Source organism: Haplochromis burtoni, unplaced genomic scaffold, assembly GCF_018398535.1.
Source record: "Haplochromis burtoni strain Fernald_Lab_line unplaced genomic scaffold, NCSU_Asbu1 Contig_8, whole genome shotgun sequence".
Classification (NCBI taxonomy): domain Eukaryota; kingdom Metazoa; phylum Chordata; class Actinopteri; order Cichliformes; family Cichlidae; genus Haplochromis; species Haplochromis burtoni.
In genome coordinates this window covers 4,408,539-4,425,519 of record NW_024582369.1, presented here as the reverse complement: position 1 = coordinate 4,425,519, position 16,981 = coordinate 4,408,539, and the positions used below count along the sequence as shown (strand labels likewise).

The 16,981-nt window shown below is 41.5% G+C and overlaps 2 protein-coding genes across 15 annotated transcripts in view; one reads left to right on the top strand and one right to left on the bottom strand.

The window, feature by feature from the left end:
* Positions 1–153: 153 nt before the first annotated feature.
* fam228a (family with sequence similarity 228 member A) lies at positions 154–7,630 on the top strand. 6 transcript variants are annotated; one of them, XM_042226917.1, is made up of 9 exons: positions 154–691; positions 962–1,085; positions 3,539–3,727; positions 3,806–3,883; positions 4,000–4,173; positions 4,361–4,444; positions 4,541–4,607; positions 6,912–7,059; positions 7,151–7,630. In XM_042226917.1, the coding sequence occupies exons 1-9, from the start codon at positions 537–539 to the stop codon at positions 7,260–7,262; spliced, it is 1,131 nt and encodes a 376-aa protein (XP_042082851.1). In that variant the 5' UTR covers positions 154–536; the 3' UTR covers positions 7,263–7,630. The 6 variants fall into 6 exon arrangements, with proteins under 6 accessions (XP_042082851.1, XP_042082848.1, XP_042082847.1 ...); XM_042226914.1 differs by having other exon boundaries at positions 156–691; positions 4,000–4,188; positions 4,361–4,432; XM_042226913.1 differs by having other exon boundaries at positions 159–691; positions 4,000–4,188.
* Positions 7,374–16,981, bottom strand: part of itsn2a (intersectin 2a) — a 58,598-nt gene continuing 48,990 nt past the window's right edge. For 7 of the 9 annotated variants that reach the window (XM_042226877.1, XM_042226866.1, XM_042226863.1 and 4 more), the window contains 13 exons: positions 15,812–16,003; positions 15,615–15,659; positions 11,164–11,285; positions 10,961–11,067; positions 10,515–10,698; positions 10,309–10,407; positions 10,030–10,197; positions 9,603–9,815; positions 9,364–9,485; positions 9,194–9,276; positions 8,548–8,631; positions 8,299–8,472; positions 7,374–8,047 (listed from right to left, as the gene is read on the bottom strand). In XM_042226877.1, the coding sequence (XP_042082811.1) occupies positions 7,896–8,047; positions 8,299–8,472; positions 8,548–8,631; positions 9,194–9,276; positions 9,364–9,485; positions 9,603–9,815; positions 10,030–10,197; positions 10,309–10,407; positions 10,515–10,698; positions 10,961–11,067; positions 11,164–11,285; positions 15,615–15,659; positions 15,812–16,003 (1,745 nt within the window). In that variant the 3' untranslated portion in view covers positions 7,374–7,895. The remainder of the gene's footprint in view (positions 8,048–8,298; positions 8,473–8,547; positions 8,632–9,193; positions 9,277–9,363; positions 9,486–9,602; positions 9,816–10,029; positions 10,198–10,308; positions 10,408–10,514; positions 10,699–10,960; positions 11,068–11,163; positions 11,286–15,614; positions 15,660–15,811; positions 16,004–16,981) is intronic. The other 2 variants (XM_005914304.2, XM_014337853.2) reach the window with 1 other exon arrangement.

The window sequence follows — 16,981 nt, the reverse complement described above, 5'->3', positions numbered from 1 at the left end:
CCACCGTGTAGCGGAAGTTTTTATTGGCTGGAAGACCCTCCTCGGGCGTGAAAGGTGTCGCCTAAAGAGACTTTTCAACCTTTGGGACTTTAAACGAGTTTACCCTCTTATTTTTTTTTTTAAATATAAAATGTTATAAGTAAAAATCTTATAAGAGTACTTTTCTTCTTGAAGTGCATCTATGCTGAATTTTTTTGTAGTTTTCCCCACCTTTGCCCAAACATCTGCTAAATATGATGACCTCCTAACATTAGTTATTCAGCTGATCTCTGCGCACATTAAAGAGGATCCAACAGTCAGGGGCTTCAAAACCTACTACTCTTGGTGCATGACTCGTCTAGACTTGCATAATCTGAGCACAGATGTGGGGAAATCACTTTCCACAAATACAGTTAATGCAGCGTGGAGTAATGATGTAAACAGCCTATATGTAGTCCAGTGAGTCTGCAGCCTGGGTAACTTAAAACACGAGCAGCTAATTGTGTGTGTAACATTTTCTGCATACTAAATTTCTGGACAGTGTTTGTATATTACTAATGCAACAGAACGCAGAACCTTCGCCATTTACGTACGACGTCTCTGCGCGTGCTCGCCCCAGGCTCGCTTGCGTGTCGGCGTCATGGCAACGGAAACCCTCTTCAGACGGTGGTTCACCTGGAGGAGGTATCTCCTTACTGGCTCCGTTAGAAAAGTAAGTCTGAGCCCAGGGTAAAAGTTAGCAGTCTGCACACTTTTCCAAAATGATGTGTGTTGCACGTGACCTAAAAGCACGGAGAGTTTTGGTAAATTGGCCACACGAACTTCAGTCCTCAAATCAGCACAGGTAAGAAGCAACCACATTGTAATGGAGACGTGGGCTTTTAATGAAATTAAAGCAACTTAATTAGCAGGTATGGAGTAAGTGATGAGTAAATTCAGTCAGTGTTGTTCTTTGACACTGTCTATCGTTTATCACTACCAGCATGTCGCTGACTCCAGGCTGCTTGTTTTGTCGTGATGTAGAGATGAGCCACATGAAGAAGAAGGGTCCCAGTGGTCTGATCGCCGTGCACTCACCTTTTCCTGTCAGCCTGTTAAAATCAGAGGTAATAATAAATAAGAGAGCATCCTCATAAAAGTCGGAGTGTAGTAAAAAGAAAGCTCGGAAGTGGATTGTATATTACACAAAAGGAGCTACTGGGTGGCTCAATACCAACCCGCTTCCCATTATGTTAAATATACTGCTGTTAATGAAACTTTTAATTAAAGAGCATCGGCAGTGTAAGTGGTTTTGCTCGGCAGCACTGCAGTGGTGTTATGTTCTGTTTAAAATTTGGCTTTTGATGAGCACACTTTTTTCTTGTGAACGTGGGACACTCTGTGCAGTTTGCACTTCACAGCAGAGTGAGACTGTGACCTTTCACCACCTAATAATTTATCTCCAGTCTTTCTTCTTCTTCTGTATTTGTTCTCCTGCTCTCAGTATACGGTATGTGCACGCAGTCTACGGAGGGCCTCAAGTGCCAAAGTGAATTAAATAAATAATTAAATAAATACATATAAATATTGAATTTTTAATTACACGTAATTAATTAATTAAAATGGGAAATAATTAGTTAAATATATGCATGACTTAAATGTCAATTCATTTTGTTTAAAACATTTAGAGTTATTTCCAATTTTAATTAATGAAAAATTTAATGAATGTGTAATTCATGTTTAATTAACCAAATCAGTTAATTCAAAGATGATAGTTTTTTTTCTTTCTTCTTTTTATTATATTAAAATATCTCGGGGGTTAAATGTGTGGTTGATGTTTCACTGGCCCACTTAAGATTAAAGTGCCCTGTATGTGGCTCACAATGTAAAATGAGTTTGACATGCCTGGCTTTCCTAACTGCACTGCGTATCATATCTGAACATACAATCTCAGAGTCTATTTTTAAAATGAATGAAAAGGTTTCAGTTTACTGACAGATACGGTAGCCACTGTTACCCGCACTTAAATAAGGACTAAAGGAGGCGCGGTCCCGGATCAGGTTAAATGCAAAACAAAGAGTCTAGCCTATCTACTGCAACAATAAAACCTAACAATAAGCACACGTACCTGTGCACTGATGCCAAAACCGCTGTCATAAAAATGACCAGTGTCATTAGCTTTTACACCAGAGTGTAAAAATGCACATATAACGTGTTACGTGTTAATGTAACTGCGAGAAGCTGCTTGTGTTTCCGTGTAGTGATGGGTGTGGTGGACTCTACATTCGTGTACATGGACATGATCTTCTCTCTATGTGAACTTTGGCTGGATTTCAAGAGTTCGGTCTACACAGGACTCTGCAGTCTGTAAATATATTCAAAGTACTGAATGCTGTGAAAACAAGAGATGTACATTACTGTGTAAAATTCTTGAGATACCCCTCTTTTTTTAAATTATTTGCTTAGGAAATGGAAATCTTTGGATGTTTGCTGTTTTATATTCTGTTCTTTGCCAAGATGATCCCAGAATGCTTCAGTAATGTTGCAGTCTGAACTCTGGGCTTTTACTGTAATGGCAGTGTGTTTGGGATCATTGTCATACTGAAAAAATGAAGCTGACACCATTCAGATGCATTCTGGATGATATCAAATGGTGGATCAATATCTGATGGTGCTGTGTTTTATAAATTCATCAAATTTCACAAGATCTCCAACTGTAGAGACTCACTGTTGTAGCTTCCTGACCGCTTCTGTAAATATTGATGACAATTTTAACCAAAGTTTCAAGCTCCATCTGACGTGTTGCGACTGATTTTCAGACCAGTTCTTGTGTAATTTAGCATACCTCAGCCGACCTTCCAGTGAGACCATTTCTGATGAGGCTTCAATTAACAGTAGACTGGTCGACTGAAAGGCCAGATGCATCTCTCAGGTCTTTGCCTTTTCTTTTCCTTCGTTGCTTTTTTTAAAGTCCTGTTCCTTAAGAACGTGACTTTCATGTACTTTCGTGTTTTTCTAGGCCTGCCACTTTTTCTTTTGTCTTCCCCTTGTCCACTATCCTCAAAAATATTAAGGACACATGGCGCACTATGCCAGGATCTCTTCACAAAATAGCTCTTTGAGAATCAATTACCTGGTGCAATTATACTATTCGATCTATTTTATGTCTGTCGAACTGTGTTGTCTTTTGAATTTTCCATAGATTCAACTAAAGAAATGTGAAAGAAATTATGTGTTTTTGTAACACGCTGCTAGTAACAAAGTGCCTAAAGATAGTTTAAAATTTGTTCTTAGCCATGATGTCCAGTATGTGTATATACAACATAGTTTCAGTTCTTGCATTAGGTGGCTTTTTTATGTCAAAATGTAATAGGTCAGTGTAAGTACCTTAAAAAAAACAACAACAACCCATCACTCTGAAAATGGTAAGATACAAGGATAAAAAAATGAGTTGTGGCTCAAGAGCTTTGCACATCACTGTAGTTGGAACCATTCATTTATTATTCATACTGTAATTTCAAGCAAACTTTATGCACTGCACACAGTAACTACAGCGTACAATATACATCTGGTGTTTCAGGAGTGCGTTACAGATGTGAAGCACACCACGGAGAGCAAGAAGAGCAGAAGGAGCAGCTCACAGCAGCGTGAAAGGACGAGGAGCACCTGCAGGTCTGTAACGCCAGAGAAAAGGAATGAGGTGTCTTATGTGCCAGAGTGGGCCACCAAACGGGACTGGCTCTCTTACACCTCCCTCAGACAACTGCAGGTACTGCACTCAGTCAACTCACATCTTCACAGAAAAAATGGAAAGGATGAATTCCTGAATCTCTTTCTTGTCATTTAGGCAAAGATGAAGGCTGAGAAGCAGCAAGTGAAGGAAATACTCCAGCCATTACAGGAGACAGAAAATGGGTTTATCAAGGTAGGGTACTAGTTTTTAATTGTACTGTAGTCCATCTAATACAATGACACACCTCACATTTTATTTTTCATTATTAAAAATACCTCCAATATTGATTGAAATGCGTTTTCATTCAGGAGTTGGAGTTTTACCTCAGTCAGCGTGATGTTACAGAGCTCAGGAGGAGAGAGCTGCTCCACAAACACTGGACTGAACATGTCTGGTTTCCCATCCAGCAGAGAGTGAAAGCGCATGTGTCCAGCTGCCCAGAGGCCAAGAGGCGCCACAACCTCTACAATCACTACCTCCATGTCTGTAACTCCAAGGTGGTGCTGAAGCTTAAATTAGTTTTGAAGTTAGGTCAATGACTCCTCATGTTGGTGCTAGAGTTTTTGTGTTGTTGTGGACGGCGATGTTTAGGTTTTGTGCCTATTACTGCAAAAACAGATGAGATGAATGTTTAACTTATCTCACTGCCACGTTATCTCTGATCCACAGGGGAATGTCTTTCTAGAGACCTACGATCCACAGGAGTACGATCCTTTACTTCTCAATATCAAAATGCAACAGGTGAACAACCAGGTGACTTCTGTGACTTGAGTATTTCCCTTCAGTATGTTTCATAACAACATTAGAGTGTCTCGTGTGTGTTACTGCTAATGCACTGATTCCTTAAAGGGGTCATTGGGCCTTCGTTTAAATGAAAGACCAACAGGAAAGAGATTCTACTCATCTTTGGGATCAGGTATCTATATATTTTCCCCTTTTTTGTGTTTTTTCTAGCCAATCGGAAATTTAAGACAAACTATTATACAAATGCTTAGTCTTCAGTATTGGCATATACATACATACACATATATATATATATATATATATATATATACACACACATATATATATATATAATATGGCTTTTTGTTGTCTGTCTTATACTGTTACCATGATGGATGCTCACAATAAACATGGCCAAAGTTTTTACCTGACACTTCATTAGGTACACCGTGCTAATTTTAGGTCGGACCTGCTTTTTCCTTCAGAGCTGCCTTAATTCTTTGTGGCACAGATTCAACATTTCTCTGAGATTTTGTTTCATACTGACATGATGGCATGACACAGTTGCTGCAGATTTCTCAGCTGAGCATCCACCAGATCTCAATGGTTCTGTATTGGACTGAGATCTGGTGACTGTGGAGGCCGTTTGAGTACAGTGAACTCATTGTCGTGTTCAGGAAGTCCGTTTGAGATGATTTGAGGTTTGTGATATGGAACATTATTCTGCTGGAGGCTGCCATCAGAGGATGCACAAGGTGCACTGTGGTCATAAAGGTGTAGACATGGTTAACAACAATACTCAGAGAGGCTGTGGTGTTGAAACAGTTTTCAGTTTTAGAGGCCGAAGTATGACATTACACATCAGTTTTTTGCTAAGCCCCCCTTTGTTTTACAAGAAAATCTTCGCGTATAAAGAGCTAACATCTCTAAAATGTCAGGAATTTTTTTGTCATTATAAGAAGTGTTTGTGAACTAAAAAAAATCAAGAATATGGGATACTGTTTGTCTGTGATTTGGACAGCCCAGCGTGTGCTCCCGACGCAGGTTAAACAAATTCTGTCGTGGAGACCTACCTTGGCACTTGTGCAGGTGAAGTCAAAGGCAAGATATGCTTCATCATATATCTAGTATTTGGCTTGGAAGGAAGTTGGTTTGGAAACATATTTGGCAAGGCTTCATCTTCTGCTTTGCGTTCGTGTGGGGTCCCCTCTGCAATGGCTCTGGCCCGCATTACACCATAAGCACGGCTCATATAAGGATAGATGAATCAGCGCCTTCATGTTATTTACGCAAAAGTCTGATCCTATCCAAATGTCACAGCAGAAATCGAGACTAATCAGATCAGGCAGCGCTTCTTCAATCGTCTGTTGTCCAATTCTGATCAGCTGGTGTGAATTGTAGTCTTGGTTTCCTGTTCTTTGCTGACATGGCACCCAGTGTGGTTTGCTGCTGTAGACCCATCTGCTTCAAGGTTTAAGGTGATATCTGTTCAGAAATGCTCTCAAGTGTTTGAGTTACAGTTGCCTTCCTGTCAGCTGCTCACTGGATATTTTCTTTTTTTTTTGGACCATTCTCTGTAAACTAGAGATGGATTTGTGCAGAAATCCCAGTAGATCAGCAGTTTCTGAAATATTCACAATGCCCATCTGGCAGCAAACAACCGTGCAAAGTCACTGTGGCATGGTGTGGTTTGTGGCTCAGCTACAGGGGAGCGGTGGAGCAGTGGGTTCAGGATATGGTGTCAGGGGAAGGCTGACCAGCACAGCTGATTTCCATTGTATAATCATGCCTTCCCTATTTGAGTAGGATGCCGGGACCTGACCAGGGAGCTGGGTGTACTTGCACTGGAGACAGGCAGCTGTAAAGCTCCAAAAACAGAGTCACTGGAAATTTTGCAAATAAACATTCAACTGCTTGCAAAGCTACGCGCTGTGGGTCCTTTACATCACAGTCACTTAAATCACCTCACTTTTCCATTCTGACGTTCAGTTTAAACTTCAGCACCATCTTCATCATGTCTACATATCTAAATAACAATTGGCTTGTTAGCATGTGATTGGCTAGGTATTAGCTTTAGTAAGCAGCTGAAGAGGTGTACCTAATGAAGCCTAGGGTGAGTTTATAAATCAGCACAATAATGACAGTTACAGTTGTTTTACTTAGTAAATATATATTTTTTGAACTGTGAATTGTGTAAAGCAACTCTAGAATCCAAGAGTATAAAATGGAAATATGGAACTGAAAATGAGCACAACAGGTACCCTTAATTTTTTGCTGGATTAATTTATAATAGGTACTTCTGAAAAGTACTTATTAGCATTGAGCATTTTCATTAACTGCTCAGTGGTCTAGGAGTTTATCTCAATCTTTTGCTTTTTCAGTGTAAAATACTTTCAGGTCAAAACTTCTTCAAATGAGAGATAGATCGATCTTTCTCTCTTTCTCTCTCTTTCTTTCTTTCTTTCTTTCTTTCTGCAAAAACTCCACTGGACAAAAGCTGAACGGCGAACTAAAAGTCATCGACCTCTGAGTGAGTCTGTGAAGTCTCAGGCCAACAAACGTCTACATGCCTCATCTAAATATCCAGCCTGTGGGTCCATTAAAAGGCCAGTGGTCGTCGAGACTGATAGAAGCAAGTGTAGCAGGTACTTATATACTGTATTTGTACACTATAGCACCATACTGCTCACTGACAAATCCCACTAACAGTTTAAGTTTGAAATGTTTTTCATCCAGGCCTAACACTATACCACTGCACATCAGTGCAACAGCCACATCAGATGGAAGGTGCCACCAGACCAGCTGCTGGTTCTCTAGATGTGGATGTCTGCAGGAACCATCAAGTTAACAGTGACTTTGGCTACTGTGTGCATCCAAATAAAAACAAACAAACATACATAAAAAACCTACTTCACAATTTTCCTGGACATTGTACTCGAAAGACAAACACAGAAAAATGTTTTACTGTACATACATTTTATTCATGCCAGTGCCGTTTTCGGGATTTAATGGTGTACTTGCCATAAAACCTCAAGCTTACACCATAAGGCTAACCATTGACATTACATTATACAGCAGTGTGCAGCAGTTGTAATATAAAGATACGTGAGACAGTGTGCGACTGTCCACACGTGTGTGTAACTGGCTGATATGTTGTTATATTCTTTAATTAGCAGTGTGCCGAAAAAAAAAAAAAAAGAATTTACAAATCGAAAGTGAAATGTAAAAATCCGGTGAAACGTTGAGTCTCGTTTGTTACTTTCCATTTCTGGCTGGCGATTATGAAAATATTGGCAATCATCTCCGTGTTTTGGATCGTTTGAGGTCGCTGAAAAGCTCAGGGTCAGTGGAACAAGCAGGGACAGTAAAATCCCCATTATTGCGTAATGTGCAAGAGCATAAAAAAGGCACTTTAATGGTCCTTCATTACTAGAAAATTAAGTGGTGTGTGTGTCTAATGGAGTATTCAGATGTATTTTCCTCATTTGGTTGGCTCGTAAAGCTGTAGGTCTAGTTTGACGTGAACTTCTCCAGTAGGGACTTCGTGCAGCAGAAGGCGACGGGTTGCTGCTCCTTTGCTCTCCATCTCTTTCTTTATCGTTGCCACGGGAACCTCAACCCGGCCGAGAAAATCTAAAGAGGAAGGAGGAGACTTTTATTTAGTAAGATGATTAAAATGAGAAAAAGAAACGCATCTCATCGGACAAAAAAAAGAAAAAAGAAAAAAAAAAAAAAGAAGTTAAGACCGCTGATTTACTTTAATAAAGGAAAACCAAGACTTTAAGTGTTCCTTTAATTCTGTATAGGCAGGAAAAATTAGACAAAAAGCCTAATAATCAACTGTTTTATGCATGAGTGCATGTGCGTGTCCTTTATCCACTGACCATCTGGTGAGAACTGATCTTTCTCGGACACGGTGACGCAGAGGACATCCTGGTAGAGGTCTTTGATGAAAAACTGGCAGTTAAAATTCCACTTTGGGCTCAGAGTGTCGCTGATTGGTCGAGATGTGTAGCACTGAGCTCCCATTGTCAGCTCACAGTAAGGATTACTCTTACCTGAAGAGAAAAGGAGTTAACGGGACTTAATTACAAAGCATGCATTAGCACTGTCATGTTGCCACGGGGCCTCACCGTTGGGCTTACAGGCCTTGAGCTCCTGGGCTTCAATGACTGTCACCAGCAGCCGGCCGATTCCGCTGGACTTTAGAGAGCGTGCTAAAATAAGCAGAAGACAGTAAGATATATGACAAAAACGCAGCATCCATTCATAATTAGGATAATGTTTGAACAATACACACATGCATACTTCAAGGTTCAAATAAGAACACTTTGTTAACCCTGGCAGGGGGCTTGACTTATTGTAGATTTTTAATATGCAGACTGAAAAATGTCAACTCTGGAATAAAAGGAAGTAAAAATAAAGCACTCCATTCAAGCTCCAGTGCGTGCAAATGAATACTCGGTGCACGGTATAAATATGACACTGTAGGTGAAAACAGTCCAGTGGTCATAGGGACGAGTCGTAGAGTCTGATTTCCTGAAAACTTGTGAAGGTGCCGCACAGAGACCACCAAACAATCATTTTCAGATCAAGCAGATTCCAGGTCAGATGACACTAAGAAACTGCTTGTCATTATATCATTCAGCTCAAGCCGGCACTACAAGGAAAGTTAACAAGGGAGCAGCGGAGGAGATGATAGGAATACCAGCTCTGCAAAGGGATAAAGTCAATAGTCAATATTAGCTGATATATTTATGAGCGTGTAGCTGTGTTTACCTTGGTAAGCCTTCTCTCTCTTTTTCTTCTCCGTCTCTATGAAATGTTCAGACGCCGCTTTGATTTTCTGGACCCACGCTGCCCTAATGGAAGCAGTAAAAATGTGTGAGTGCTTCACGCAGAAACACGGACGTGTGGTTACACAGAACGCGAGATTTTTGCACACGTGCCTCTCGTTCAGGGTCTCGGTTTTGAGAGTGTAAACGCGATCGATGTGCGAGACGTGGAACAGCGGCTCGTCGCTGGACGGGTCGGGTGGCATTTTCACCAATACCTCGTTCAGGAAGAGAGGCTGGCGGAGATAAAATGCATATCGGCAAATGCCGAGAGAACGTAAACGATGAGAAAGAATAGTTCATCTGTGCATTTATATATATTTTTATATATATTATACCAGAGATTAGCTTACCGTTTTGTACATCTTGAGCTGTATGCTTGTTTTGGGGCTGAATAACTTGTCAGATCCTGAGGAGGAGAAGGGTTTGGCACTGTGTGTGAGGAGGAGGAAATCACTGAAGAGGAAAGCCCACAGCTCTCTGCTGCTTTTGGTCTTGTACAGCCGACCGCTGTGGAGCAACTTGCGAGGCCCGAGGCAATTAGTCAGCGAGTTGAAGACCAAGTGCTGGGGGGGAAAAAAGTGCAGAGAAAACAAGGCATGGCTGAGGAAAGTTGTTCGAAAATAAGCAAACTGTCAAGCGTTGTAGTTAAGAATGGAATTGTTGCTGTCCCTGGATAACAGCTCAAGACTTGTCAGACATGAAATGCTTTGCAGAGGCCATATTTAATATAGCAGCAGGGACTCGAGAGTCGAGATACTCGTGTCTGAGTGTCCTTACCTCTATGGGCCCCTCACACTGCATGTGGCCCTGTATCCATTCGAGCCTGTCTGAGTTCTCCTTCTCCCGAACCCCCTCATTGACCTGAGAGCACAGCTCCTCGGCTCGCTCCAGAGCTTCTCGGAGAGGGCCTCGGTCTGCGTGGCCATCTGGGGTGTGTTCCAAGATCTTACCAAGAAGCACAGCACAGGCAACAAATTAAGAGACATGGAGATGAATATTAAACAAGTGGTAGGCGGGATTCATGGAGTTACATATAAACAGCATTTCTCTGCATACATTTTTGATGAGTAGAGGGTAACGTGTAATCCTCTGCATGGGCTTGAGGAGGAAGCTGGACAGCGGCATTCCTTTACAGCGGTAGTTAGTTGCAATCTTCTGCTCAAGAGGAGGCAGACAGAGGCAGAGATATTTTATTGCATCTGACAAAAGCAAACGTTTTATTTATTTTTCCTTTCACAATATCCATTATCCAAGGCTCGTACTTTGAGGAAGTCTTTAAAGTCAGGCTGGTTGTGGGTCTTGCTCTGCAGCAGCGCTGCGGCGTTGAGCTGGCAGGAGCAGAAGCGAATGTACGGCTGCATGTGCGCGAGCTCCGACGCCAGCAGGTCTCCTATTAGCTGAACGGGCATGTTCTCGCCTCCTGTCTTTTTACGGACACGCAGGGCTCTGGAGGGAGGTCACAGATGATCAGGATGTGAAACACCATTTCATAACCTCACAAAACATAAATAGATGGAGTATCTGATGAGTTCTGCAAGCCTTCAGAGTCTATGGACTTGCAGAAATGAAATAAGTGTCAGTTTTTCTGTGCATTTGCTTTTGATCGTTTTCACAGAAAGAGTTCATAAATGTTTATTCTAGCAGAGCAGTAGGGTTTAATAGTTTAGATGTCAGGATGGTTCATAACAATGTCACACGTGGGACCTACTTGAGCAATTTGGAGTTGCACATAATCAATTCCCTCCAGTTAACAAAGATAACTGCCATCTCAGCTTCAGTCAGACGGCCTGACTCAGACATGGGCTTGTAGAAGACCTAAGAGGCAGAAACAAATGCAAACAGGTGAGGACGGGAAAAAAATGACAGAAAAGTGTTAATAATGTTCAAATATGCCGATGTTTCCATCGGTACCTCTAGCACTAGCTCAAGATCCTCGACATAGGTCTCCTCGGTCTGGATGAGCTCGTGAATGTAACCCTGCCTTTTCCTCTCCTGAGGGGTCATTGTGTCGAGCGTCATCAGGTCAGCACACCCTACAGGAGCACATCCATGCGCATGCAAACACACGTGCAGACATGCATGCACGGACATGCACCGGCATGTGCATGGCAAACACAAGCACAAACACTTTCCTCTCAATCACTGATGTGGTGTGTGAGAAAATACAGCGAGCGTTCAAAAACATGTTAAAATCTCCCTTTATTATCACTTCGATGACGTCTAATTTACATTTAATGCACAGAGTGAGGCACATTGTAGTCGCAGTACATGAACATAAGCGATGCCAACGCTAACAACACTGCTACCAAGAACACTAAGGTAAAGAAAAATAAAGCACCTTTCATGGTGGAGTGCTCACTCCTAGTGATTGCATAGGTGTAAATGGATAAAGTAGCTAATGCTTGAGTGACAGAGCAGTGGAAGACTCAGCTGGTAGTTCAAGTCTTTGAGGTTCAATCTTGGCAAAAGTTGGATGTACAGTTGTGGTCAGGAGTTTACATACACGCATCACGAGCATGAACGTCATGGTAATTTGGGGCTTTTAATAATTAATTCCACAGTGGAAGAATTATACAACATACATGTTTAATAACTTTAAAAAACAAGAACTGATTCCAAATGCTTGACTTGATTTTGGAGCTTCTATAATCCACACAATGTCAAAAATATATGCACAGACTCAAACAAGGTTCTACAATAGCTTTTAACTCGACAAGACTGAGGCCTATTAACCTCTCATGATAGTTTCTACTACAACTGGTAGTTTCTCTTTGCCAACATAAAAAGGTTTGACAACACTCATTCGATTGACGGATACTCAGAACAATGGGAAAGTCCAAGGAACTCAGAGAAGATATAAGAAGCAGAATTATAGAATTACACGAGTTGGGAAGATTTCTTGGAGTCATTACTAAACAACTGCCACTACTTTGGCAAAACCCACGATGTCACCCTCAGGCTGCGTCTACACTAGCTCGGATAAATTTGAGAACGGCGTATACGTCTGAAAACGCTCCACGTCCACACTATCGTTTTCATGCGTTTTCACAGAGTTGTTCAGCCACATCGAAACGGCCGAAAACGCTTACGTCCCTGTGCTGCGCATGCGTGAAACGCAAGACGATTCGACCTGCCTTATTTCTGTCTGTCGTTTATTTACTTTCCGGCTCTTTGAAACGTAACGGCAAAATGTCGAGGAAAAGCACCGAGTTTTTTTAAACGGACTAACAATGAGGTGGAGTTGTTGCTGCGAGTCACACAAAAGTACAAAGTTGCAAAAGCGATTGAGAGTCAAAGAATTTGAAGAAAAGCTACCTGAAGCATGTACAAACTGAATTAATCTTTAATAGGGCTGTCAGAATTGAGAGCACACAAAACAACTGCTGTGTGATGTCCTCCGCTATCTTAGTTTAATTGGTCACATGACTGCATCACATGACTAAAATGTGTCATCGTTTTCAAAAAGGCTCTGGGTTCGCTGTCCACACTGCCATCTCAGTGTGGACAGAAGGCCAAAACAGAGAGAAAAAGATACGTTTTCAAACGAAAATGTATTAGTGTGGACATGGCCTCAGATGAAAGGAAAATTAATTAAAAACGAGCCAAAAACCACCAAGGCTCAAACCTGACATGAACTAGAAAATACTGGAACACAGTGTCCATAGGGTGTTTTATATCACCATGGACAGAGACAGGGTGCCTACTCAGAAAGAAGCCCCTTGTCCACAACCAACATCTTTAAGCTTGACTGAAATTTGCAGCTGCCCACATGGACAAGCCAAATTTCATCTGGAGAAAAGTCAGGCAAGGCAAAGATTGAGCTATTTGACTACAATGGCAAAAGGTATGTTTGGAGGAATAAAGATGAGGCTTTCAAACCTAAAAACACTGTACCAATTGTTCAGCATGGCGGTGGTAGCATCACGCTCTGGGGCTGTTTCGCTTGTACTGGTACACTGGACAAAGTGAATGCAATGGTGAAGAAGGACTAATCTCCAAATTCTTCAGCTTCAACTCAAATCAGCAGCTATATGGTTGGGCACTTTAGTCTACAGGACAATGATCTCAAACACACATCAAATCTGATTTTGGAATGAATAATGGCCTTCCCAAAGCCCCGATGTCAACCCAATTGAAAATTTGTGGACTACGCTTGAAAGCCGGGTCTGTGCCAGGAAACCAACCAGTTCAAACGAACTACCAATCCTGCCAAGAAGAGTGCTCAAATATCCAGCCAGAATTTCACCAGAAGCTTGGTGATGGCTACCAGTGTGGTCAAAGTCCAACTTGCAAAGCGACGTGGATTAGAGAAAATCTAAAATAATTTCAAACCATTTCTTTTTAAGACATTAAAGATGTATGCTGTGCAGCCTCAAAATTACGGCACCATTCTAGCCCATGATGAGTGCATTTAAACTTTTGATGATAACCCTATATGTCAGCAGTGTGGTAGATGTTTCTCTCAGACTATTCTTGATATGCTAATGTTTGCATGTTTTTTTATTTTATTTTTTTTAAATATGTATTTGCTGGTGATATCACAGTTCAGTACAGGGTGGGTGTCATTTTAAGTACTTGGAAGCGTCAATAAATGGCAGAGTGCATAAGCATCGAATAATAAAATCACAATCAATTTCATCTCAGTTGCAGTTCAAGCGATGCGTTAGCAAGCAGCAATCAAGGTTACCGGTGATTTAAGCAACAGCGAGTCTTCACATTGGTCCATTTTTAGCAAGGTTTCAATGTTGTTAGTGCAAGAATGAGTGACCCTGTTAGAATACTCTGCATCATACTAACTTATAGCTTTAATTTAGAAAACTAAACCGACGCTTCTTACATATTATTTTCCATACTTTTGTAATCAAACTCTTATTTTCCTTTTATCTGTAGCAAAACTACGCTTTCCACACTTTTGTATCACGGGGGACAAAAGCTTTGAAAGCTCATGTCTAGCTGCCTCTGCCTCGCTCCCTTGGTTAATTAGTTAAAGAAACAGAAATGAAAACAAGGGAGAGAAGAGAGCGAGGGGGGGAGAGGAGGAAGGGGTGTACGGTGAAATAAATTTACATTTAAAGCTGAGAAGATAGGACGCCAAAAACAAAAACCAAAGAAAAAAAAAACAGGGTTTGTAACAGAGAAGCACAGAACACCAGAGTCCTAAACGGGTGAGGTGGAAAGTGCGGAGGTGGGCCGTTCTTGCTGGCGGCTGGGCTTCCTGTTGCGACAGGGCAATTCGGGATCGCTCAGACAGAAGGGGTGAGAAAGAGGAAGAGGAGGAAAAGGAGGAAGAAGAGACAGGAAAGCCAGCGTTACTGTCCTACAGAAGAAAAGGAGGGGAAAAAACAGATGAAGTGGAGGAATGGAAGGGAGGGAAGTGAGATGATGAAGAGATGGAGAGACAGCAGACGTTAATATAGCTTTAATATTAATGCTGGACACTCACATGCAGGCGCATTAATAATGCATTTCTGGAAATGTAAATGTTATTATTCATCGTATCAGCTGCAGACGGCGATTTCTCGCGCTCTTGTATCGGCAGCGAACCGCCAGCCTTACGTGTGGCGGGCGTGCGAGTGACAACGCCTTCGCTGGAATTAGAATATCAGAGCGTTTTGTGTCTGTGGCTTCGACAAGTTCATCCTAATTAAAGATCTCGTGTGTTCACGCTTGTTAACAGCTGCTGCTGTGAGGAGAACACGCAAGCTGTGCATACTAATTCAGGCGCACACCTCTCATTAAGAAATCGGCCTTTTTAAAATTTCTCAGCAGCTACGTATGAATGAGCAGCGAGCGGGATACGCGTGAGGAAAATGACCGCCTTCCCGTGTGTTGCATTCAGAGAGGGAAAGCGAAGCTGCCGTTTCCAGAAATGTGACCAAAATGATGAAAAATGTGTCAGTTTGAAATCAGATCAGCTTTCGCTCTTTATTATTTTGTTGCCCGGGGTGATTTGTCAGCGGCATCTGTTTTAAAAGAACAGTTTGACATTCGTGGGATATACGCTTTGTTCACTTTGTGGTTGCAAGTTAAATTAGAAGATCAATACCACTCTCATATTAGTCTGCTTAATATAAAAACTGCAGCCAGAGCGTGGCTGGATTAAATTAACTAACAATACGATGAGAGAGGTATCCATCACGCTTCATGCCCAAAATGTCAAACTTTCCTTTTGATGATTTGAAATTGTTGATGTTGTCCGGGATACTTAAAAGGCCCAATCATTTTGCCTTGTGGAGAAGAAATTTAACATTTTCTATTAATCAATTTCAGAAGCTTTTTATGGGAATGAGCCTTTTAAGTGTAATGGTTATATGTTCACCAATTTCCTCAATGATTGATTGAACCAACTACTCGAGGCTTACCATCAGTGGTTCCATGGTCTGACATGGATAAGGAATCTACTGTACCTGGAGTGAGCCAAGCCAACCAACATTTTTGTTTGTTTCTACAGCTGATAAACACAATATTATCAGTTTCCATGTGTGCTAACTGTCTTATTATTTTTTATTTAGAAAAAAAAAAAACAGTCCATCAGTGAGAGGATTAAAGTTTTACTTACATTGCTGGCTGGGGTCTGATTCTGTTGTCATCTTGACATAATTGGTGGGCAGCAACCCTGTTACCCCGTTGGCTTCTCCTTTCCACCAGTCGGGGTTGGTCTTGTCGAGGATGTTGATCAGCTGACCCTTGGAGAAACTCAGCTCGTCCTGATTGGCAGCCGTGTAGTCATACATTGCAATAACTTGGCATACTGAGGGAACAGAGTTGACATATGAAGCTTAATCTGTTGCTGTAGATTTGTAGAATGACCCAATGAGGGCCAATGTATAAAAACAGAACTAAGAAAGCCTTAAAGAGACCAAGATGACATTAAAAGAAGGTGAAAATAGTGAAATGGTTTCCCTTGGGCACCAAACATTTAAAAATACTGGCAGCCTCCAGTCTTAAGCCTCAGCCTCATAGTAGATGCACCTCTGTGGTATCAATTTGAAAATCCTCTGTGGTTTTTCAGAAAATTTGACCTCTTATCTTGACCTTGAGGTCACTGAGATTTCTAGTAGATGCATCTATGATCTGAATTTCAAAATCCTACGTTACCTTGTTCTCGAGTTCTTACATTCACAAACTTGAGTATTCACGCTGCCCACCCGGCCAGGCGACAACAACACCCCATCAGCCTTTTACGGCTGAGAGGTTCAACAACCTTTATTTTGGCTCATTCTACCATTTTATTTCTGCATATTTATTTATTTAGCCACAGACATTCATGCACGGACATGCACCAGCATCTGCATGGCAAACACAAGCACAAACACTTTCCTCTCAATTACTATTTATTTATTTATTTAGCATATTTAGCCACAGGCCAGTCCCAACAGTCACCTCAAGAGGAGTTCGTGCTGGATTTTGGTCATTTTTAAGGCAGAGCCCTAGAATGCTATATGGCACTGCCAGGAACACTAGCTGCGTAGCCTGTTTGAGCTAATGCTTGCAAGCTGTCATTGGCAGGCATCTGTTTGGAGGACTAAAATTGTCTGTGACTCATTTCTCCTAAATGCTATTGATATAATTAATGGCAAATACTGCCTAGTCTATTTGCACTACCTGGGCACATCTCATGTAAACATATTTGCACTTGTGTGTAATTCCACGTCACTGCATTCATTTTTGAGTTGCTGTTGGGGATTCATTGTGTGGACTCCTAAAACTAAAAACATCGCCATCTGCT